At 38.9% G+C, this 23,841-nt stretch overlaps 1 protein-coding gene across 1 annotated transcript in view; it reads left to right on the top strand.

Moving 5' to 3' along the window:
* The window catches only part of dst (dystonin), a 106,414-nt gene that overhangs the window by 15,069 nt on the left and 67,504 nt on the right, over positions 1–23,841 (top strand). Inside the window, exons 5-12 of the mRNA XM_089012110.1 lie at positions 9,997–10,058; positions 11,963–12,052; positions 15,345–15,422; positions 17,210–17,302; positions 21,578–21,744; positions 23,277–23,389; positions 23,513–23,619; positions 23,697–23,816. Coding sequence (XP_088868236.1) covers positions 9,997–10,058; positions 11,963–12,052; positions 15,345–15,422; positions 17,210–17,302; positions 21,578–21,744; positions 23,277–23,389; positions 23,513–23,619; positions 23,697–23,816 — 830 coding nt within the window. The remainder of the gene's footprint in view (positions 1–9,996; positions 10,059–11,962; positions 12,053–15,344; positions 15,423–17,209; positions 17,303–21,577; positions 21,745–23,276; positions 23,390–23,512; positions 23,620–23,696; positions 23,817–23,841) is intronic.

Raw genomic sequence — 23,841 nt, 5'->3', positions numbered from 1 at the left:
TAATGAATAACTCGTTTTCAAATCTGAAGTCAAGAATAATGACTTTTATTGTGGTTGACATCCAAAAATATGAAATTTTGGCTCAGATTTTAGCAATCATCATGGAATTTAACAAGTTTGATTTGCTTTCGCGGGCCGAAAAAAATGATGTGGCGGGCCGGATTTGGCCCGCGGGCCTTGACTTTGACACCTGTGAACTAGACCATGAATGCAATTTTAAACATGAGTTTTGAGGTGGGATTTGAAAGTAAGGAGCGAGTCAATATTACGGATGTTGGGTGGAAGTGAATTCCAGATCGAGGTGACGGGCAGAAGGCACAGAGAGGTGAAGGGAGGCTTTTTTATATAGCGCTTTAACAACAGCTGAAGCTGGAACAAAGCACTAACATGGAAAAAGGGAAATGCTGCCCCCTTGTGGAAGGGAAAAACATTGGCAGAGGTCTGGTCAGCACTTTATCGGCACCCCAGAAAGAAAAACCAAAACCCAAACAAATTCGGGAATGGCGCTCTATGTGATATTTTCAAATCCCAAATAAATTTGTGAATGGCAGTGAATGAGTTAATACTACAAGTGAACAACAATACCACATTTTTTGAAGTAAGCTCTGCAAAACTCCAAGATGGCTTTCGGTGTAATTCAGTGATCCCAAAGCACCCTTGTTCAATGCTACTCTTGCACGATATCTGGTTGCATTCTGTATCTAGCTGTATTCTGCTTGCCTGGTGATTTTCCCAGTCGCTTTTTGACATATCTTCGCTCCCCCAGCAGCAATCTCCTCTGACCAGACAAAGTTGATAAAGTGGGGCCCGGTGGAAAATTCTTTCAGCTTTTCCCTTGCATATCCTTCCGGCCAACTGAGCAAGGTGACACCACCTGGAATTTGTCCTCTGCCAGTCTTGACTGGCAAAATAACTTGACATGCCCAAGGCTGCCAGGCTTCCCACAGAGCATACAGCTGGGGCTCTCTCTTAACCCCCATGGTGTAGGTTTGATGTTTTGAGTCCACAGGGCATCAAGTTTCGCCAATGATCTTGCATTCTCCAGATGTGCTGCCAGGTTTGATGCCTCTCTTGTGCTGCTTCCAAACTTAGGCAGCTGCCATGCTTCTTCAAGGTAATGAGTGGCCTTGACATGCTAGTGTCCTCTGCAGTCTTCCAGACCGCTCTCTGTTTCTGCTTCCTTGTTCCACTGGGCCAGCATTACTCAAGGTTTTTTTACGGCTTATACAATATTGAGTTACATTTCATAGAAGAGTTTAAAAAAATACATTCTTTGGGTCTTACTTTGATGCCCAATGAAAGTTCAAAATCATAGTCTAAATTGGCACAGGTGGAGTTTTATTTGTATTGGAATTTTCCAGAAGACGCACATGTGGAATAGGGTTTTTGCGCCATTGTGGGATGTAACACTGCCGATTGTCAGCCAATTGAAGCAAATCTTCCAAATTCCTTTTAAAATCAAGGTGGTTGAAATGCACTCGTAGTCCATGACATTTTCAGAGGTAGAAATGGACTGTTGGAGGTCCGTGCATTACATTGCCATTGGTAAAGTGCACATTTACATTTACATTTACATTTACATTCACATTTACATTTACATTTACAAATGAGGCGGGCAATTACAGACCTCACCCACGGTTGTGGGTCCACAGGGCAATAAGTATCATGTTAAAATGTAAAAAACAATTAAACAACCAACATTAGCAAAAAAAGTGCAATGTAGAGGGAATTTGTCTTCATGTAACCTTGTCTCTTTATTCTTCTCTTGATAGCACTTTCTGAGGTTGGTCCATTTTCAAAAGTGTCATTTAAAAAAGTCCACAGAAAACCAAAGAAAAAAGGGCAAATGTGTATTTGACATCAGCCGCTATAAGCGGACATTTTTTTATTCAGCCATTAAAAAAAAGGTTCAAAAATAGCATGTACCAGTGATGCTAAATTGTGTGGTATAGGTGGTGCTTTTATCATAGTCTGAATAATTTATTGTTATGGGGTGTGTCGTGGATGCGCTGTCAAGACATGGACCTGCAGTGAAATGGCCATATGCGATTTCATAAACAGGACCACTTGTGAGAGTTTGATTTTTTATTTAATTATTTATTTCACACTGTCACTCCTTTTGTCTGTCCTCCTGGGCGTTGCTCTGCCCGCCGTCCCATGTCAACTTCCCCACATTCGAATGACCCACTAAGCGGCCCACCCACCCCTGATCCTCTCTCCATGGAGACTGACTGTTATCACACAAAAGACACTGTTTTTTATTGGGAGCAGTATACACGTTCCACAGACTTCTCTGTGTAATAAGTTGATCGTGGTGCTGGCTGACAGTCCTTTTGACTGAGCCATTGACATTTAAACACTCCAAGGAGTCACACATTGAAACTGCTCTCTCCTGCTCAACAGATTAACATCCTAGCACTGGAAAAGCGTTCTGTTAGACTCAGAGGGACAGGGCATCCCCCTAAAAATGAAGTGACCGTCTAAATTATCTTGTTCATATAAAACAAGAATAGACTTAATACATTTCATACATTTACTTTATGTACATATATTTCTTTTTTTCCCGAGCAGTACATGATGTCACCTGCCACAACGGCACAGTCTAATGGCATGATTGTATGTTGTCTAATTTTCAGTGGGCATATCGTAACCACTGAATGTACACTTATATAATACAACCCTCTATGAAACAATCCATTGGGATTTTTATTTATGGGCAGTCATATCATGATTGAACAGCCTGCCTGATATTCTTAGATATGTCTCCTTCCTGCTTTGTTTTTATTTTGCTAAACAAGACATGTGCTTAGATCATTTGCTGTACATTTTATCTTGAAGTCCATATGATTAATGTTTCAAGGTGCAGCACACTCTTGGTCCGTGTTTAAATATGTCTGAGTGCACTTAACACTTCCACAATTAACTGATCAGACTGAGCATAATAACTTGATTTGAAATGCCACATGTAAAACAAATTTAAAGTATTTTAAATTCAATATTAAAATATCACATCCCATAGCATGTACTGAAAATAATAATAGAATCACCTAAATTAAATACATTTGAGTTGAGAACTCTTACCATGTTTAAAGCTTTATTGTGGTGTGCATGGTTTATCCCAGTATATTGTTGAGTCTGTGGCCATGATTCAAGTCTTCCTCACTGTCACGGCTGACGTCCCATACATTTAAAAAAAGATGAAGAAATTAGATTTATTTTAAATGTAAGATGTGATTCACACCAGCAAAACACTCGAAATAGAATTTTCTCCTCCTCATGTCTTAATTCCTTTGAAGTCATGATGTCTCAATTTGTTGATCATTAATCTTTGAATGTGTACTATTTTGTACAGAAAACGGGACAACATATTTGTGATATTTAATTGTGAAGTAGTTGCGTCATATTTTTGTTGTATTTATATGCTGTCATGGTGACGAGGAGGAGAGCAGCCGGACCGGAATTCCATCCGCTGCTCTGTTCAACTTTTCTCACATGACATCATCTATTCCAACTCTGACTCACAGGCTGCACCCAAGGCAGCCTTCCGCTCCGGCAATCACACCCCTTCTCTGCTGAGTGCACATGCATGCACTTTATTTTGTAATGGCAACAGGAAATAGATATGATATATAAGCAATGACTTGTAGGATGTAAAACAAATGCATTATTATTATTATTATTATTATTATTATTATTATTATTATTATTATTATTATTATTATTATTATTATATCGATTTTCAACACCAGCTTGGGGCTTAGAATAATGGCTTACCATTTACCTTTTGTTGTGAGAAAAAAGATCTGTTCTCGGTTCTTTCAATTTGAAAAAATATTTTCACTTATGAATGGGGCGGAATTAGTGTGTTTTTCCATAACTTTTTCGTATTTTCAACTGAAAATGTAGCGGTTTTGTGATGAGTTTTATTTTTATTTATGTATTTATTTATTTTAGTTTTCCGGTCCAAAATGTAGTATGAAGCAAATCCATATTTGACCTGTTCATGACAAAATGTTTTTATTAAAAATATGAAAGTATGTTTTTCTCATGAAATAGCTTTTTATCACATCATATAAAATGATCATTATAAAACACAGTATAGTACGTATTTATCTGACAACATTCTTAAATGTAGTGTAGTGTAGTGTAGTGTAGTGTAGTTTGCAATCCAGTCACTTGACTGCGTATATAGTATGTTCTGCTAGGACTTCCAGTTCAACCCAGCTGCTGTTTGAAAGGCCAAAATAAATGAGAAAAATAAACAAACTCAAGCGAAAGTGAGCCTACCACCTATTCAAGAAAAAATATATACATGAATCTGCTTGTAGTCCACTATGTCATGTCATTACATATGTGGTGTTGAAACACTATAAGGTCTGCTTTAAAAAGTTCAAAACCTGTTTCAGCTGATCAAGTGCATTTGCTTTGCCCGGTTGAGAATGTCGACTGGTATTGTCAGTCTGTAAGAATGACAAAAATCACAATCTTGTTTGTTTGCAGTGTAGAATGATGTCATGATGACAATGTGTCTTAAATTGAGGCAGAGGGAGGAATATAGACATTGAGTTGACTAATCATGGTTACATAGGGACGTACCATAAAGGAATGTATCTTTAATTCTACTGAGATTTTTTTTCTCTTAAATATATGATGAGAATATATCTAGCCATTTGGCCATGTTCATGTCAGTTGTAAAATCACATTTCACATTTCTTCCAGGCTCTATCATTATCATAACATTAGTTAAATGGCCTTTTGTGAAATCTTTGACTGTGTTTAATAGACGCTATTAGGCATTACCCAGTTTGCTGTAAATACCCTACTAGATCCAAATCATTGCTGTTAAAAAGGTCATTAAAGCAACAAAGCCAGAGGTTGTCCAATTATGTTGCCCAGTAATTTATATTAGTTAGGATTGTGTATTATTCAATTACATCCCGCATAGTTTGGGATGAAGATCTTAGCTGATATGCAAAGATTGAATTAAAATCCACAAAACATTCATATTGGCTACATGAATGAAAAGGAAAGTCTCAGAAAAGATTGTGTGTGTGTGTGTGTGTGTGTGTGTGTGTGTGTGTGCCTTTGTAGGGACAGCATGGTTTCGGGTTTTAGTTATTTATAGTAATGCACATGTGCTCTGCTGAGGTCTACAAATAAGTGTCTTGGCCAGTCGCTGTAACGGCTGCATGTTGTGAGCGCTTTGGTGGACTCATTAACACGAGGGGCTACCAGGTTGTGGACAGGGACAAAGCACACCCACTCATTCATTTGACATTAACAGTATACAACGGTGAGAATAGAACACTGTGCCATGCGACCGTTCATTTTGATTTTTCTGGATAATGTTCAATTTGCTTAAAGGGGAACTCAACCCCCCTGCTTTCCGAGTTTGGTCATGTGACGTTCTCAGGCTGAGCCACAATTGATCATTAGCGGAGCCAAAAGCTACTATGATGTCATTCATCAGTCGACAGCAAGTGGCAAAATGGCCGCCCCTTGAGTTGGTTACAGATGAAGGCATTCTGCTGCTTAATTCATATTGACTTTAAGTACCATATTTTCCGGTGTATATGGCGTACCCAAAAGCCTTCATATTCTTCAAAAGATGACCCTGCGCCTTATACGCAGGTGCACCTTATATGTGAAGTAACATTGAACCACAACAGGTCTCGCAACTACTGTCAGCAGCCACCGACTCCATTTCCCCCTGTAGAAGAAGTAGTGCGTAACCCCACCCTCTACTGTATCGCCTAATAATGTGGTGTGCCATATATTTGGAAAACCTTTATATATTTATACAATGTCTTGTATTTGGAAAACTTTTTTTTATTCATTAAGGGTGCCCCTTTTATAGTCCCCTGCGCCTTATATATGGAAATAGTTTGAAAAGACACCATTTATTGGGAGTGTGCCTTATACTCTGGTGCACCTTATACACCGGAACATACAGTACACTGTAACTGCACGAGACCTTTACTAAACCCATTTAGGAAAGAAAAGGACATTTTTCGTTTATCCATCTATTTTTTAATACGACTTAGCCTCTATAGAATCACCAGTTCATTGGACTCTACCCCAGCCTATTGTAGGCAAATAGTCTTGAAATCACGTTTTCTTCCTCTTAAGATCCCGAAGATGGCACCATCATCGTATATAGTAATCCCCAGAATATTTTATCCAAAGTATGTTCTAATATTTCTGGTTTTGCATATTAAAGTCCTACTTTGTTATTGTTCTTGTTGGTGAATAATGCCGAAACAATTAGATTTGCTTGAACTGAGCTGTTTGATTTGTGAAATCCAGTCATCCATTGCTTACCATGTCTTAGCGTAGGATGAAGATGACGCTACCTTTCCAGGAAGACTTTCCAAGCCAATCTATATCATTGATTTGTTTATAAGATGATCACAGTTTTTGTGGGGAAGAGGTCTAACATGGTGTCATTCTGCTGTGGATTCATATTGGCATCAGCGCTGTTTCGACAATTACATAAAGCCAAGTGATCCTCACAGTGATTTAAATTTTTTTTGGGTGATTGTTTGTTGTGACCTATTTTAACTTGTAAACATACTAAGGAATTGTCAACCCCCTTCCCAATTCTCAGAAAGGCGTTGCCATTAATGTTTTTGATGTAATAAATGCTCAATTTGCATTGTATTATTATTATTATTACTGTATCTATTAGCTAGTTAGCTAGCTTTCTATCTGAGTTACTTCCGGGTTGAGTGAACGCTGGCGCGTGTGGCTGCCACTGCTCACCCGCAGAAAAAGTATCCTGTGACTGGAACCTGTGACTTCAAAAGCACTTATAAACGAAATGTATTATTATTATTATTATTATTATTATTATTATTATTATTATTATTGTAATGAAGTCAGCTAATTGTGGTTCCATCTTATGCTTAGATATGACATCTGAGTGCAATGACGTTGAAGGAAAATACATGGAAGAAGAATCACTACATTTAAAGGACAACCGACGTCTCCGGACAAGTTGTGTCCATAATTTGTAAAATGGCTTCAAATGACTTCTACTGAGCGTATTTTAATAAGATTCCACCGCATATAGCTATATTTTACATTTTAAGACTCCCTCTGAATATTCAGGAAGTCTTGTTTTTGGGTTGGTGACGAGTCCGTACGTGACGTCACTAAAGGTACGCCCCTAACCGAAAAAAAGACACATTGTAGCAGTCCTTCCATCACGTCAATGTATTTTGCTGTACATGTTTGGTCTGAAAACCGTGTTGCACCCAAAAGCCGCCAGAAGAGGGCGTCCAAGCTCCACATAAGGAATTTATCAGCCTGGTCGCCATTTTGTGCCTCTTTTCTGGTGATCGATTTCCCCCCCAATGTTGCCTCAAAATGGCATGGAATAAATTATTTAATCAATTGCAAACATGTATGCTTTCCTCTTCAGAACTACAGTAAAGTCTCGTTATATCGATATTCAAGGGAGTCCGAAAAAATATCGATATAACCGGGACTATCGATATATGCGACCCTGTTTGCATGTAATTTTCTCCGTGCGTGCATAGAAATAGTATCGATATAACCGGGACTATCGATATATCCGATATCGATATAACGAGACTTTACTGTATTTGAATCGTATTCATAACTGGGGGTGTAACAAGAAAGCATATTTTCCGAATCTGAAGCCATTGTTTGGATTATCCAGCAATGCAAAACGTCTTGGCGTGATGTCACCAACTGGGGGCGGCACTTTCTGAAAATGCCCAATTCGCAGCTCAATTGTTTGCAGATTTTGGACACTTTAAGTCATTTTTATTGGTGTTTTGCATTTGAATAAAAATATCATACTGCATGTTTTGGGTATTTTAGATGCTATAAAACGTTTTTCTGATGTCAGTTAAGAAACAAAAAAGTGACATCGGTTGTCCTATAAAATTTAATTTTCTGATTATTTCAGAGTTTTAGCTTCAACAACCTTCAAGCTTTTTTTTTTCATCTATTGAAGGGCACATATACAGTAGACAAAAACGTGTTCACACACCCATTCGCCTGAGGACTAAAGTTTTCAGTTAATCACTTATACCACTATATCACTTACGCCAATATAGATTCAAACCTAAATCCCTGACTTTGAATCATGTTTTAAGCACAATACCAATGAGTACATGCAACTCTATACTTTAAAAGTACGTATTTGAAATAACTTTTGTCCCTCTTTGTTTTTGTTAATTGCCAGATATTTGCATGACAACACAGGATAGTATGACTTACCGTCTTCATTATCATTTTATTCCGCCCTATAATAACATAACAAGGAAACATTCAAGACTTAAATTTGTACCATCAGGGATATATGGCTCAGTCGAAATGATTTTAGGAGTGTTGGCATTTATACAATGGAGATGATTATGAACACAGATGATTATTCAAACATCTGGATTACTCAAGGTGTCTTAGATAAGATATCACTCATGAAGTGAGGCAATCATCCTACATTGTTTCATCAGTGTCTTATGTGTCTCTTTAACTTATTTGGAACCACCCTGAAATACTTTTCTCCCCATTTCCTTCCAAGGAGAAGCACTCATTTCTTCTGTGGCTTCAAACCCCGCTGCTGGATAAACACGAAACTCAGTTTGGAATTGTGAACCTGACAGAACTCGTTTGTGATACAGAGGCTTGTAGGCATGAAGGCAAGCGCAGAAAATTGAGGCTGTTTTCTCAGTTACTCGTCCACATGGTACTATTGTACGTAAATAAGTAAAACCCCCTTGATGGACTGCTGGAGCAAAGAGAAGATGAAAAACCTGCTTGAAACCGACAGGCAACTTAGGGCTCACCTGGTAACTTTAATGTGTTGTATGGGTCAGTATTTTTCTCTCAATTTGAAGCCTGTACTTGCTTCTGCTTTATACAATGTAACCACAATTGTAGCTCTTGTTTTTGTTTGCTTTTTAGAGTTGAATGTGTGGTGATCACAGTGTAATATCGTAGAGGGTAAAATAAGCTGTTGCTGTTTTTGAGGTTGACTCGTGCTCTCTTGATTAATCATCATCATTGGGTGTGATCGTTTAGAACGCTTGCGAGTGGAACAAGCTGAATCGATCCGGAAAGGGGTTTATGGCTTGAAATGTGTTGCGGTCGGACAACAGATATAAGAGCACAGTGATATGACTTAATAAAAAAAAAGTTTTTCCTCCCCTGACTTACATGCAAGGCATATGCCACTGCAAGATGTTTCTTTGAGGACACAGCACAGAGTGATGCATTTTTCCCCTTTCTTTTTAATTTATTGGAAGTGTTATTAATATAGCATGCCATTTTTAACGACAACTGTGCAACAGATGGAGGCAGAATGTGAAGTGAGAGGGTTTTTTTTTTTTTTTTTTTTTTTTTTTTTTTTTTTTTTTTTTTTTTTTTTGTGGTTGGCGATTATAAAGCAGGCACAGTGAATTTGAAAATTTTCCCAACCATCCATATGTTTCTGAGCAAATCCTCTTCTGGTGGGTGTTGAGCTGCAGCCTAATCAGATGACATTAGCCTCCCAATATGCAGTGATTCTACAAAAAAAGTTGCAACAGAACGGTTATCGGACATATGGCAATAAATAACCTGTCTCAGCATTTCCTTGTTAGTTGCACTATTAAGATAGAACATTGACATGGAAACTAGGCAAGGGGGGATTTTTGCTTTAACAGGAAATAACTAACCATCGCAAAATCGGTTTATTGTATGGAATTGTAAATGTAAACATGTAATGTAATCACATCTTGAGTAAAGTGTGACACAAGGGACAGCACTGATTGACTGTGTGTATGGGGGGGGGGGCTCTAGATTCAGTTTCTATTAATTATTGGCATTAAGTAAAAGACCTTGGCGAAAGCCTATTTACACATTCCCGGTGCAAACCACGGTTCTGTATAAGGCTCAAACAGGGCTTAGTGATGAAAGAGTTGTGTGATGTCCGATCATCTCTAGTGTTGTCTAATGTAAATGTGTTTTTTTTTTCTTCCTCAGATGAAAGGGACAGAGTGCAAAAGAAGACATTCACAAAATGGATCAACCAACATTTGATGAAGGTAAGGAGCTAATTTGAGTTACTAACAATTGAGGATGCTATTTTTGCCATGATTTTGAAATGTCTGTTTGAAAGAACTACTTCACGTACTAATGGGCTGTGACATTCACATGCCCATATGTTATAAAAACCCAACACCCACACCCAAACACAAGAAGTCATCTTGGATGCCTTTGTTCGGAGTTGCTTATTGTGTGGTTCATTTGCATCAGTGATTTGACAAAAACACAAGTAATTTAAACCAGCAGACATGGCAACTCAGCGAAAAGCATCAAATAGCAGACCCATTGTTGGCAGTGGCGGGCCGTGGATTTTATCGCGAGGCCTTCTAAATCAATCCAGCGTAAAAAAGGTGTGGTGTGGTTTGCTACAAGTCCACGAGAGGGTCCCATTACTCAGGGAAAAACTGACCGACCTTTCTTAATGATGTCCGTCTTGAAAATGGCTTTAAGAGTACGTCTCCAACCAAATCCATTTCTTCTCCTCCTTCAGCAATTGTGGGTTGACAAAACTGCTATTAAATCAACACAATATATTTGCTTATGCAGCTCGCTACTGATAGAGTGTACTTGCTCTGGCCAGTATGCGCTTAGCAGTCGCGGCTTGTGATCAGAGCAGTTTTCGCAAACTATGATTGGCTAGTCACTCATAGTTTGCGAAAACTCTGACATCGACCAGCGCCTTCAAGAAGGTGTCGGTACCCCTTTTGGGTTGCCAACTGGAAATCTGATTGGTTCAAGCAACAATTTGACTCATTTGATGCGACAGGGCCCGCAGAACTGATTGTGAAGGCATCCAGGTAGATTTCTGACCCTGGCAACACATGATGGCTAAAATGTGATTGGTTAAATTAAATACGAAAACAGATGTCTGGAAGCAGCACAACAGGGGAAAAGTAATGAAAAGAAGCTGAGAGACAATTTGGAAATATTTAATTAGAATTCTTGACGGTCTGCCACTGATTTTTGGCCTATGCGTCTATGGAAAATGCGTTCTGGGCAAACCTCGGTTCAACTAGGGTAAACGCACACAAACCCCGTGGATTGAAAATGGGTGGCTGTGATAACTGTGCCAAACATATCACATGAGTGACTTGCTATAATGCTTAATCACCATTTATTTTTGCCATTATTTGAAATTGTAAAGAATACACTTGACGTTTATGAAATATATTTTGTCAAATAAATTCAACTCATCCGGGTGTGCGTTAGTCTATAGTTCACCGGTGAGCCTAACAATAAAAAAAATATATTTTTTTTTAATCATTCGCATTTTGACAGTGAGTATTGTGTATGACTACATTCACGAAGTGCTGAGTAATAGTTGGGAATCTGCTGGGTTAACCCAATAACATTTGCAGGGTGCAGGTCTATTTTGGCCCTAGAGCTATGGCTGGTATTTGGGATTACAGTGTTGAAAGCACTGTGTGAAAGCAGGTCAGGAGGAGACTAATTGTAGAGGCCTGATATTTAGGACCGTGAAATGTCTACGGGAAGGAGAACTTCCTGGAAATGGTCTGGCATAAGGGACTTTTGATAATGCTTTGATGGTACAATGTGTTTAGAGTAACAATCCTGGCAGTTTTTAAAAACTCTTTCGGAAATTAAAAGGTTCTAATGACTGAATGTCACCATGCATTACATTTTCTGCAACACTGAGAATGATTACAGTGTGATGAGTGTTGCCAAAAATCAAAACAACAAAACAAAACTGTAAACAGTAATTTCTCTTCCTGAGATTAATAGTAAATTCTCTTTACACATTTAAAGTAACCACTGTGGACGTGTGAATCTACAGAAGTAATATCCACTTCCTAAATGTCTTGCATCATGGGAGCATGAGTATGTCCCAATTGTTCTGCTGTGTTAATAACATCCTATTTGAATTTTGACCATGTTCCCTTAGGTACCGAAGCATATAAATGACCTGTATGAAGACTTGAGAGATGGACATAACTTGATCTCGCTGCTTGAGGTCTTATCTGGAGACAAACTGGTACGTTGCTAATTTTTGTTTTGTTTGATTGGCGTGAATGAGTTGATGTATAGATTGGCTCATACTTGAAAGTCCATTTTTTTGGAGTCACTTTGGAATGTGACTCATTTCAAAAGTTGCATCTTCCAAGTGAACGCATCAGAGAAAAGCTATCAAGTGGGATATATTAATTCAGCTTTGGATCAACGGAGTTGACTTTATTACCTCACTAATTTTGAAGTGTTATGAAATGAAAGCTTGAAATGCGAATAACGAGGGTTATAAATCAACTTTTTTTTGACTCTGTGAAGTGACCAGCCAATCAGAATTTTCACCAACCACTTAAACCTCTTCAAAGTCCTACATTCATTATAACCTGTGTTCGTTTCTTGCACTGGTTGCACTTGTAGACTGTGGCATGAAATACATGCAATCACACAGCCAATGGGCATATTAAATGTCATCATATAGGATTACAGCTCCTTATACTCTACACTGGAAATGTAGGAGTCCTTTCCTGGGGAACAAATGGTGGCGCACAAAACATAATGTAGGGTTGGGTCTCATTTAAATATGAATGATTCCGGTTCTAATCAATTCTTGTTTAAGATGATTTTTGACTTATTTGACATTTAAATTCAGCACATTGAAGGTTTAGCATTGGGAGAGGCACCTAGATCATCAGACATGGCAGTCTGTGCAAAAATGATTAAATTACCAATTTCTTTTTATGATGCAATTATTTATTGAGAAAATAACTGGCTCACTGTCACTGCCTGATACAATTGATTGGGCTGCTTCTGTGTTTCAATCATAAATAGATACGGTATGTTGAATTTATGGCTCTGGGAATGAAATTGGTCGGGGGGCATGTCACGCGTTCTTCACCATAAATAGAAAGAAATGGAATGGAATTAAAGTTGAGGAATTGAGAAAAAAATTTGTTCTTTTTTGTCACAATAATAAATACAAATTTGTGAAGTGAAACAAGCACATAACTTATAACTATAATTTACTGTGATGCTGCTGCGGGCTGTGCTTCATTCATTTAACATGTTAGTAGACTATTCATGTGATACTGTTCCAAGGTTTTAGGCCACCACCAACTTTCTTGCTTCGTGTACTCATGCAACAATTCGAACTTATTATTATTATTTATGAACAGAAAGCATTTCAACATGTCATGACATGTAACAATAAATAGAACGCATTCCGGTGACTTGAATGACTTTAAACTGTTCTCATTATTATTCTCTTTCCATTGTATTGTTGCATAATAAAACTGCACATATTAGTAATAAAATGTAATTTTAATATTTAACTATTGAGATAAGGTCAAATTTCAACCTTTGTTTTTCATTGTGTGATTGTTTTGAGTAGCCTTGATTGATCATTTCACCAATATGAAATGTGTAAGTCCAATGGCAAAGGGACAAAACAAAGAAACATGATAAGCTAATGAAATATTAAAATACAGAATTGATAAATTATTATACATTGTGTACAGTGATGACATATTAACCAAACCGACAAATGGCCGCTGTCCTTATCAACTTAAACATTTCAAAATGACAAAAAATAGATATAATGTGGAATTTCTCCACTGCGAGACTAATAAAGGCAAATCCAATCCAATCCAAGGTTTTTTATAGACGACAAAAATGTAATGGTGACCTAAAACCTTTCCATAGTGCTGTAATCATATTGCCATCACATGCTTTACTGCAAACGGCATGGATTCCCTGTCCCAATGTTGCGCTATGAGTTAGCTCCACCGTGACTAACTTGAATTCTCAGGCAGTCTAGTTTGCAGTTTTCCCTCTTTAACCCCTCGTCTCCTCTGCTCTTTGGTTGTTTTTTTCTGTCCTTTGTCTGACTTCCTTTGATTTGGCCGCTGTGTCTGTCTTCCTCCTCCTCCGTCCTCCTTCTCACATATGTTGCCTTTTGGCCTAATAAGCCGAGGGAGCGCGATGTCCTGAAGACATTGCGGTTGGTGAGTGGGACAGAAGCATGGGCAATTGAGGGGCATGGAGACGTGCTGGATGATGACAAGGGGGTACGTGTGGATTGCCCACTCCCACGCCCTCATAATCAACTAACGTGACAGTGTACTGTTGCCGCTTTGTATGCCCACAATTGGAGAAATAATCTCACTGTATGATTGGTCTTCCTTGAGATGCACAAACCTCCACTTCAATGAAGTTGGGACATATTGTAAAAAGAAAGTAAATTGAAAATATTGAGATCTAATATTTTCCAGCATATCATTACAAATCTGAAAAAAACATTGGATCGACTCGCATTGTGGTGAAGGGCAGTAAAAAACCCTCTACAAGTGCAACTGAGCCATATCTGCCAGCTTTTGGTGAATGTTGATATTAAAATGTATGTTTGCATGTTTACCGTTTTTTTTTTAGTATTTAAAAATTATATATTTCTGGTATATAATTTTGTCTCGTTTCGTCCCTGTTTAATATAAAAAACAATGTTTAAAAATGTTGATAAAAGTAAAGAAAACGTGCACGAAATATCAATTTGACATGAATGCTGTTGCAGGCATTGTCTGATCTTTGAGTTTGATTAGATGACTTTCATGCTAGAATTGTATTTATGTAGGAAGAGGACACTTGGCTAAAATTGGGCTTTTTTTTTCCGAACTTCATAAGACATTTTTCATTTTCTGCTTTTTGTATTCGCTGACTTTCACATCTCACTTCATGCTGTATAACAACTTCGCAAGTGAATAATGTCAAATGCTACTGTTTTGGGATTTTGAATGCAGCACCACATTTTTTTGTTTTGCTGCGGCTGCATTCTTGCTTGATTGCATTTCCATGACATTCCCTCTTGCTGTATGATTTGCACATGAACATCAATCAGCATTTGTGCAAAAAATTGGAAGGTGGCCTGAAGAAAAGCATTCCTATGTAAGCTTCCACGATCATTTGCAAATTCAGTGCATGTTGTTAAGAGTTGGAATGGGTGGAAAATGTTATTACAGTAAAGTCTCGTTATATCGATATCGGATATATCGATAGTCCCGGTTATATCGATACTATTTCTATCCACGCACGGAGGAAATTACATGCAAACAGGGTCGGATATATCGATAGTCCCGGTTATATCGATATTTTTTCGGACTCCCTTGAATATCGATATAACGAGACTTTACTGTATTCTTAACTGTGATTCAATCCGAATTAATGAGTAAGGTAGCAGCAGCATGCCCTGTATCTTACATACCACTAAACTTTTTTTATATTCCTTTTTGGTCCACTGAAGCTGAACCGTGCATATTTCCTTCTGTCCATAGCCCCGAGAGAGAGGAAGAATGCGTTTCCACCGGCTCCAGAATGTACAAATAGCACTTGATTATTTAAAGAGACGCCAGGTAAGACCCAGTTTACCTCATTGTACAAAGACTCTTTAAGGAGACAAATTATTTGGTGGCACCATCAATTCAAAGGTGGTTATGAGCGGTGAGCGGTGTTATTGTGATTGTGGATATTGAGGAATGACTCCCTGGATACACAGAAGTTTGACACAAACTGTTCAGAGTGGTGAACTACGGCAAAATGATGTTCTACCAGTAGAGCGATCGCGGATGTGCCCATATTGCATGCATTCTCTAACTCGAAGCCAAATTTATGATCATCTACAGCGATTAACAAAGATCTTATTGTTTGCTGATTACATGTCTCTGACTGTTATACTACATATAAGTAATAATCCATGCTATGATAAGTTACCTAGCAGATGCTAATAGCGCTTTATTATTATTATTATTATTATTATTATTATTGTTGTTGTTGTTGTTATTATTATTGTTGTTATTATTATTATATTGTTATTTTATTATTATTATTATTAACTACACACATGTTCTTGGATGAACGTCAACGCAAGCCACTCAGAGAAAGTAATCAGAACATGCACAAATGCCTGTACCACTTTATTTAGTCAGAAAAGAGATAATATAATAATAGACTAATACAATATGTGGAGATATGAATAAGCTTCCATGTATGATTGAAACATTGGATTTTAAAAAAGTGAGTCTAGTCATGGCAACTTTCGAGACTCTGTTGGGCCTCCATTGCCTGCTTTGAAATTCTTCTTTTCCTTTCGGCTTTTCCCTTCAAGGGGTCGCCACAGCAAATCAGTGTCCATCATCTTTAGAGGTCGGATCCGCATGTTTGTTTTGGCCAAGCGTTTACGTCTGATGCCCTTCCTGACACAACTCTCTGTTTATCTGGGTTTGGGACCAGCACAAGAAGACATATGTCCCTTTGAAGGGAAAAGCCGAAAGGAAAAGAAGTGTATATATTTAGTTTTAATTGATCAAATTGACCTTGACTTTAATGTTGATTATGTCAGTTTTAGCTGCTCAAAATATTTGGATGTTGAATATATATCAAATATCAAAATAAACTTCCGTAAAAGTCTATATAAAGATGCTCATGAATTGCCGTATCCATAAAAGCACGTATATCGTTACGCTGTATCTTTAATAATCATCAGTGGGAAATTAAGAATGACAACATGTTAAAACTGTAGGAATACTGCAGTACTTGAATGCATTTCCAAGAATTTCAGATCACATTCCCCACTGGCATAAATTGGTCGCGGTGCTTTGTCTATTTTCCCCCCAAAAAACCTTGATTGATTGCAAAAATGGCTGGTAATTGGGAGCCCCCAAGCAGCACTGCTTTCAAATCCCATCAGTGTATTTTTGGAGAGATTTTATTGGCCTCCCCTCCCCCAAAGTCAGTCTGTCATTATTATGCAGGCAGCCTCAGCTGTTGCCACATGTGACGCCCAAAACAAAGGAGTCATAGACGTGCACACTGGAGACGTTCTATTGTTTCTTTCACGGTCCACCTTCATTGTAAATTTTGTCAACATCTAAATTTTTTTGTCGATTGGAATTGATCCATGTATATTTCTGGATTATTCTACCATAATTGTGTGTTTTCTCTGTCTAATGTAGCCCTTTTATTTAGAGTACATTACTGTAGTGCGTTTTCTTGCATCCGTGACAATTGTGCCATCTTGTGGATATACGGAAAATGTGGTCAAATTTTACGTTAAAAAAATTTAACATGACACAAGAGCGTCGTCGTTTGCATTGTAGTTGATAGATATAGATATTTACCTAATGTCTCTATTTATTTCTAGGTCAAACTTGTAAATATCAGAAATGATGACATCACAGATGGCAATCCCAAACTGACTTTGGGATTGATCTGGACCATAATACTGCACTTTCAGGTCAGTGTGATCATCGTATGGCCAGTCCATTTATATATATATATATATATATATATATATATATATATATATATATATATATATATATATATATATATATATATATATATATATATATATATATATATATAATTTTATTTATTTTTGGGGAAAGGGGGATGAGATTGTCCCTCACCAACGTTGACACTCAATTTCTATGCATAAAAACTCAGACATGAGTTCCAATGTGTCGTATAAGGTCATGATGAGGTAATGTCAGAGTCTTATGCAAAGCAATGTTATTTTCATGAGGGTTCTACATTCATACCTGTGCATATCCAAGTATTTGTATTTTGATCCCACTCCAAATTGGACTGGAATATCTGAGATGAACTCATTTTCCCGCTTGAATTTTGTGCGCTGAGTGCACACGGTTAATGTGTGACTGACTTGTTAGGAATCCAGGTGTTCATATAATAATAAATAACTTGCCTCATCACTAGGTCCTGCTGGAACTGTGTCTTGCATTGGATTATTAATAGGATTTTGCATGAGGTTGAATAAGTGTACCTGTTTAAACTGGTATGTACTGTAATGTTTGAAGAGACTTTACTACCTTTGCTTTTCCCCAGTTTACAAAAGTGTTTGCTGATTGCAAGTAATTATATCATAGTAATTATAAAACAGTAACTCCTCAAAAAGTGCTTTTTTGTGGGTGGATATATTCACCTTGCCAAGTGTATGAAGGATATACATGTATGGAGTTAGCTGAACTCAAAATTGGCCTTACCATCACTTTTAATTTTCACTCTCATGGCTCCTGCATTGTTTTTCCTTTTCTAATATTTTTCTCAGTGATATTCAATTAAATTATGAAGATGATATGTTGAAATTTAAAACAAGAGTGCCTGGGAAGAACCACAGAGACAATTTGACTTAAAAACCTCAGCACATTGGCAGCTAGCGTCTGTGATGCCAACATTTAGTCTCACGCAAGCCCTCCAGCACTTCATCCTGCATCAAGAGGCCTGTTCCTTCTTGATCCCGGGTGTGTCAGGAGAAAGCAATGAATCATTTTCGACCAAAAACACCCATGGCTTTCTTATAAAATCACTACTTGCATAAGATTAACATCAACAGTTATTTTGACTGGCTTTGGCTGACACTATTTACCTTAATTTAATTTTGGGGGAATACTCTTGATGTTTTTCTCATTGCTTGTGGTGACTTTTTGATGAATTTTAATTAACTGTGTGTACTGCAATGGTAGTGAAGGTCTATGCTCGTTTTGACTCCTGAACCTTTGCACAGGTAGTGCATACTGTGTCCTCTCTTGTGTGACTAAGTGCATAGAGATCAGCTTTGATTGTAGAAAGTGACCATGCAACATAAAAATAAAAATTAAAATGTGTCGGCTCCCTCGGCTGTCGAATTAACGATTGAACAGGAACACTGTAGTCACATTGTTTTAGGAAAAGTGTTTTTTTTTCATGCACTATAGTTTATTGTGCCGGTCCCAAGCCCAGATAAATACAGAGGGTTGTGTCAGGAAGGGAATCCGACGTAAAAGCTTGGCAAAACCAAACATGCAAATCAAACCTCTGAAGATGGAGGACACTGATTCGCTGTGGCGACCCCTGAAGTGAAAAGGCCAGAGGGAAAACAAGACTTTTTAATGTATTTTACTTAACTGTCAGTGTAAAATGCAGCAAACTTGAAAATGTTTGGGAAAACTGACAGAAGAGTTTCTTGGTTTCCTTAATAATGGCCACGATTTTCATGTGCTCCTCCCAAGTGAAAAGAATATAAACGACATTCATACCTGGAATTCCTGGATTCTTGGGGAAAAAAATACACCCCAGGGGAATGAATGAATGAATGTAGAGGCAACATACAAGTACACTGCAGTTTCAAGCGTGCTGCTATTGACTTTGACCAATTGACATTTGTGTTGTGATATGTTGTGCAATCAGTTATTTGTCGTCACACTGCATAGCGGCACAATGTTCTATATATTTTCTTGGCTAATGGAATATATTCCTTAGTTGTGTTGTTTTAATAGCTGTGGTGTAGTTGTGTTTTATATTATTTGTTGTTTAGTGACTTTGGGATGGCGCCGCAGGGGTGCTGCCTTTCCGGCGGCTCCTGTATTTTTTTCTATTCCTTTCCTCATTCCTTTCGTAACTTTGCTGCTGTGTTACTTGCAGGTAGAGTGAACGCTGGCACGAATTGCTGCCGCTGCTCACCCGCACAAAAAAGTTATTTTCCCGTGACTGTAAAATGTCCTTGAGAGTTTTGAAAGGTGCCTAGAAATAAAATGTATTATTATTATATGGCCAATCACTTCCTGGTCTGGATCACGCTATTGCTTTGTTAACACAGGAGTTTGTTTTAACCACTGGGTGTGAAAGCCGCCTCCAACCGTGCCATTGTATGGATCTTGATGAAAAGACAAAGACAAAGCTCTTTTGGCTTTGCCAGCGAAGCTCATGTCGACCCACAATGTCTGACATCCGACTGTGACCCTGACTGGGTCACAGCGAGCCAACTTGCTGAGCCAAAGTTTCTCCCTCGGCTAACATGACCTCATTGCACACACACACATTTTGGGAAACACAACAGACACCTGCGATTTGCATTTCGCTCAGTGCGTCAATAAGAGCCGATCGACCAACCCCAAACTGGTCTGTGCACAAGTTTTCGTACTTGCTCAGCTGAGAGCAACAAACACGTGGGTCACAGCTGCGTGTGCGTTTATGATGTTTGTGCTGGATTAGTTTAGCCAGGAAGTGTTTCAAAGGTCACAATGGATTCCACTGTCACACGAATGAACAAGACAGAGTGCGCCTGACCAGTTCCTCCGAGTCAATGAAAGGAAACTCAGTGCCTTTCTGTCAATGGAATAACCGAGACTGAGCCGGATTACTTGCTTCATAGCAACCCACTGTGATTTGTAATTCTGGAAACGACTACAGTATTATGGGGAATACGTGTGGCTGCGTGCGGAGTCCCAAGGAAGAATATTACCTTGACCCCAAAAAAGCTCCACTCAACCCTGCATCCAAGGAGATCAAAGCAGGTCACTACTTTAGCAGAAACAAGAACAGATCTACTGATCCAGTGAAATTTGACAGGGATCTTTCTGTGGGTAACATTCAAGGAAATGACACTCTGGAAAAACCTTCAGCGGTAGAGAAACCTCAAAGCATCCAAAACCGCGTCACGAGTCCCCGTGTCCAGTGGAAACGAGAAGCTTGCGTTAATGCCTCCAAAGAAGTCCTCGGTCAGACTTTTACTTGCGCGGTTGGAAGCACCTGTCCAAATGATGGTGGAATCAAATCTGCTGAAGATCCGAAGCTTCATAGGATCTCTTCTGGAAGTATCCCATCTAAGAGTGGTCTGCTTGTGAAGAAGTTACTCAGGCGCCAACTCCGGAGGGCTGTTAGTTTTGGAGCAGTGGAGCATGTGTTACAGACTTTGAGGGGCAAGGATGCCTCTGCAAGTGAGGAAATATTCACAAGGATTATTTGGGACTCTCAGCCACACAGGAGGACCAGGCATCGCACCTGCTCTGGTCACATTGAACACGCTAAATACATGACAAGCCAACGGGAGGTAAACAGATCAAGCTGCTCTGAATTGTTATTTTAAGTACAGGGCCTTTTGACATGATAATAATAATATTAATAATAATACATTTTATTTCAAGCGCCTTTCAATGCCCTCAAGGACACTTTACAGGCACAGACAAGCGTCGATACAATAATACTTAAAATACAATTATAAATAGAATACAATAAATAAAAATAAAATTATAATTAGAAACAAGAGAGAGCTACACGGAAATGCAATTTTAAATAGGTGGGTTTTGAGATGGCATTTGAAGGTGGGAAGAGAATCGATGTTACGAATGTTTGGAGGAAGTGAGTTCCAGAGTTTGGGGGCAGAGCAGCTGAAAGCTCTATCCTTCATCGTGATGAGACGGGCGGGCACACAGAAGTGGAGGGAGGAAGAGGATCTGAGGGAATTAATTGTTTTACATTTTACCTGTCCACAATAGTATCCTATAGATCTGTGAGGTCATGTCAAACTGTCAGAGATTATCACAGGTTTCCGTGCTTTAATTGATAATTTATTCCATAATCTCATCTGCTGCTGCTGTTGTTGTTCTTACAGTTAATGTTCACTTTTAAAAATCACAGTAGAGAAAGCTTTATTTGATGCTCAGTCTAACTCAATAACATGACCATGCATCCATGCATTTCTTTGAATCCGTTGTGTCACTTTTTGCTCCAGATCTCAGAGATTCACGTCACAGGTGAGTCACAGGACATGACAGCCAAAGAGAGGCTGCTGCTCTGGTCGAAGCAGATAACGGAAGGCTACGTTGGTGTTCGATGTGACAATTTTACGACGTCATGGAGGGATGGGAGGCTCTTTAACGCCATCATACATAAATACAGGTAAAGGCACACTTTTATTTGCATACACGTGAGCTCGTGCCACAATGTCGAAGGGACTCATAAAAATGATGCACTTCAATGAAAGGTCCAAGTGATATACAGTGATACCTCCGTTTATGAACTTAATTGGTTCCCAGAAAGCGTGTGTAAGGTGAAAAGTGTGTCTTCCAAACATTAATTTCCCAGAGGAAACCATTAAAAATGAGAATAATCCATTTCCAGGTCCCCATAAAACATAATTTTCTACTAAATAAGCGTTAAAACTACACAAAATGTACCTTATTTTATATATAATAAATGTGCTATTGTATTGTAATTAAAGAAATAAACTCATTTTCCATCCATTTTCCATACCGCTTATTCCTCATTAGGGTCGCGGGAGGTGCTGTAGCCTATCCCAGCTGTCTCACAAGGCATGGGACACCCTGAATTGGCTGCCAGCCAATCGCAGGGCACACAAAGACATACGACAGTCATTTTCACACTCACACCTAGGGACAATGTTCAATCTGCCTGCCATACATGTTTTTGGAATGTGGTAGGAAACCGCAGGACCCGGAGAAAACCCACGCGGGCCTGGGGAGAACATGCAAACTCCACACAGGGAGGCCGAGGCGGGTTCGAGCCAGCGACCTCTGCACTGTGAAGCCGGCGTGCGAACCACTCGACTACCGGGCTGCCCCTACTGTATATTAAAGTCGTTTTATTTACCTTTGTTAGGATATCTGAGTCAAGTTGCCGCGCTTTCTCTGCGATAATACCCTCATTCACACTGTCCCCTGTTAGCTGCTTTTCGTTAATCCAAATGAACAGAAGTTTTTCAACATCTTCTATTTCCTGAGACTGTAGCTTAGACAACACAGAAACACCCTCAGCCACACGTAGCAATGGTCAACTTAGCATACTGGTACTGGGATGCTAAGTCACACAAACGCACACCTCGTTCGTGTTTCTCGATGATCTCTTCTTCTGCTCGACTGAAATTTTCTTTTGTGTCCTCTCTGGCTTAACACTAGCCTGTGGTTGGGTCTTTTTCGGTCCCAAAAAAAAGCAAAAGTATCCACTCGATAATAAACCAGGTCTGTACTGAGTGCACTGAAAGAAAGTGGGTCTAGAAAACTAGTCTGCCAGACACGGTGGCGCTGTTGGACTATGTGGTTTGGTCTTCCTTCGCCGAAAACTAGTCCGCCAGCCATTGTCGCGCTCTGTGTGTTTCTGGAAAACTAGTTCATATGCCAAGATTATATTCCCGCGAATTAAATGTTCGTAAAGTGAAAAGTTTGTTAGCTAAAGCGTTCGTAAGCCGAGGGATCACTGTATATTATGTTGGACAAAAAAAGGACAGTAGACATTCCTTCACAATGCTACCACATGCACTACAAAAGTAGTCTTTTGTAAAATAATGTTATTCTTTTCATGGAAGAGGAGAGCATTCATGATTATCTGTACCTAATTACATGTACAGAAAGAAACCTCATGTCATTAGTTCATTTCTCTTTCATGGGTTTTTCTCTTGTGCCTTTTTTCCCAAGACCCGACTTAGTTGACATGACACGGGTGTCCACTCAGACCAACCGATCCAATTTAGACGCTGCGTTCGGTGTAGCTGAACAACTCGGTGTGGCCAGATTACTCGACCCAGAAGGTGTGATCTGTACACGCTGATTTAATCATCCATTTTATTTCTACTCACGTTGTCATACTCTACAGCTCAACCGACAATTTCTCCTCATCTTGTGACTCCTTTTGTTTTTGCCTCTCTTTTTAGACGTTGATGTTCAGTCTCCTGATGAAAAGTCAGTCATCACATACGTCTCGACACTGTACGATGCTTTCCCTCGAGTACCTGAGGGTGGAGAAGGAATTAGCGCCAATGTAAGTTGATGGCACTACCCACTGGGGCACATCCGTGTGTATGCACAGGCTGATTCAGACTCGTATGCCCTGAACAGGACATTGACATCAAATGGGTGGAGTACCAGAACATGATCAAATACCTCAGTCAGTGGATCAAACATAACGTGGCCGTGATGTCCGATAGATCATTCCCCAACAATCCTGCTGAACTTAAGGTATCAAACTACAGTCATGCACGAC

Source organism: Hippocampus bargibanti, linkage group LG13 (assembly GCF_051943395.1).
Source record: "Hippocampus bargibanti isolate YZ-2025 linkage group LG13, ASM5194339v1, whole genome shotgun sequence".
Taxonomy (NCBI): Eukaryota; Metazoa; Chordata; class Actinopteri; order Syngnathiformes; family Syngnathidae; genus Hippocampus; species Hippocampus bargibanti.
Note: the sequence above shows the minus strand (reverse complement) of the source record. Positions and strands in the feature narration are given on the sequence as shown.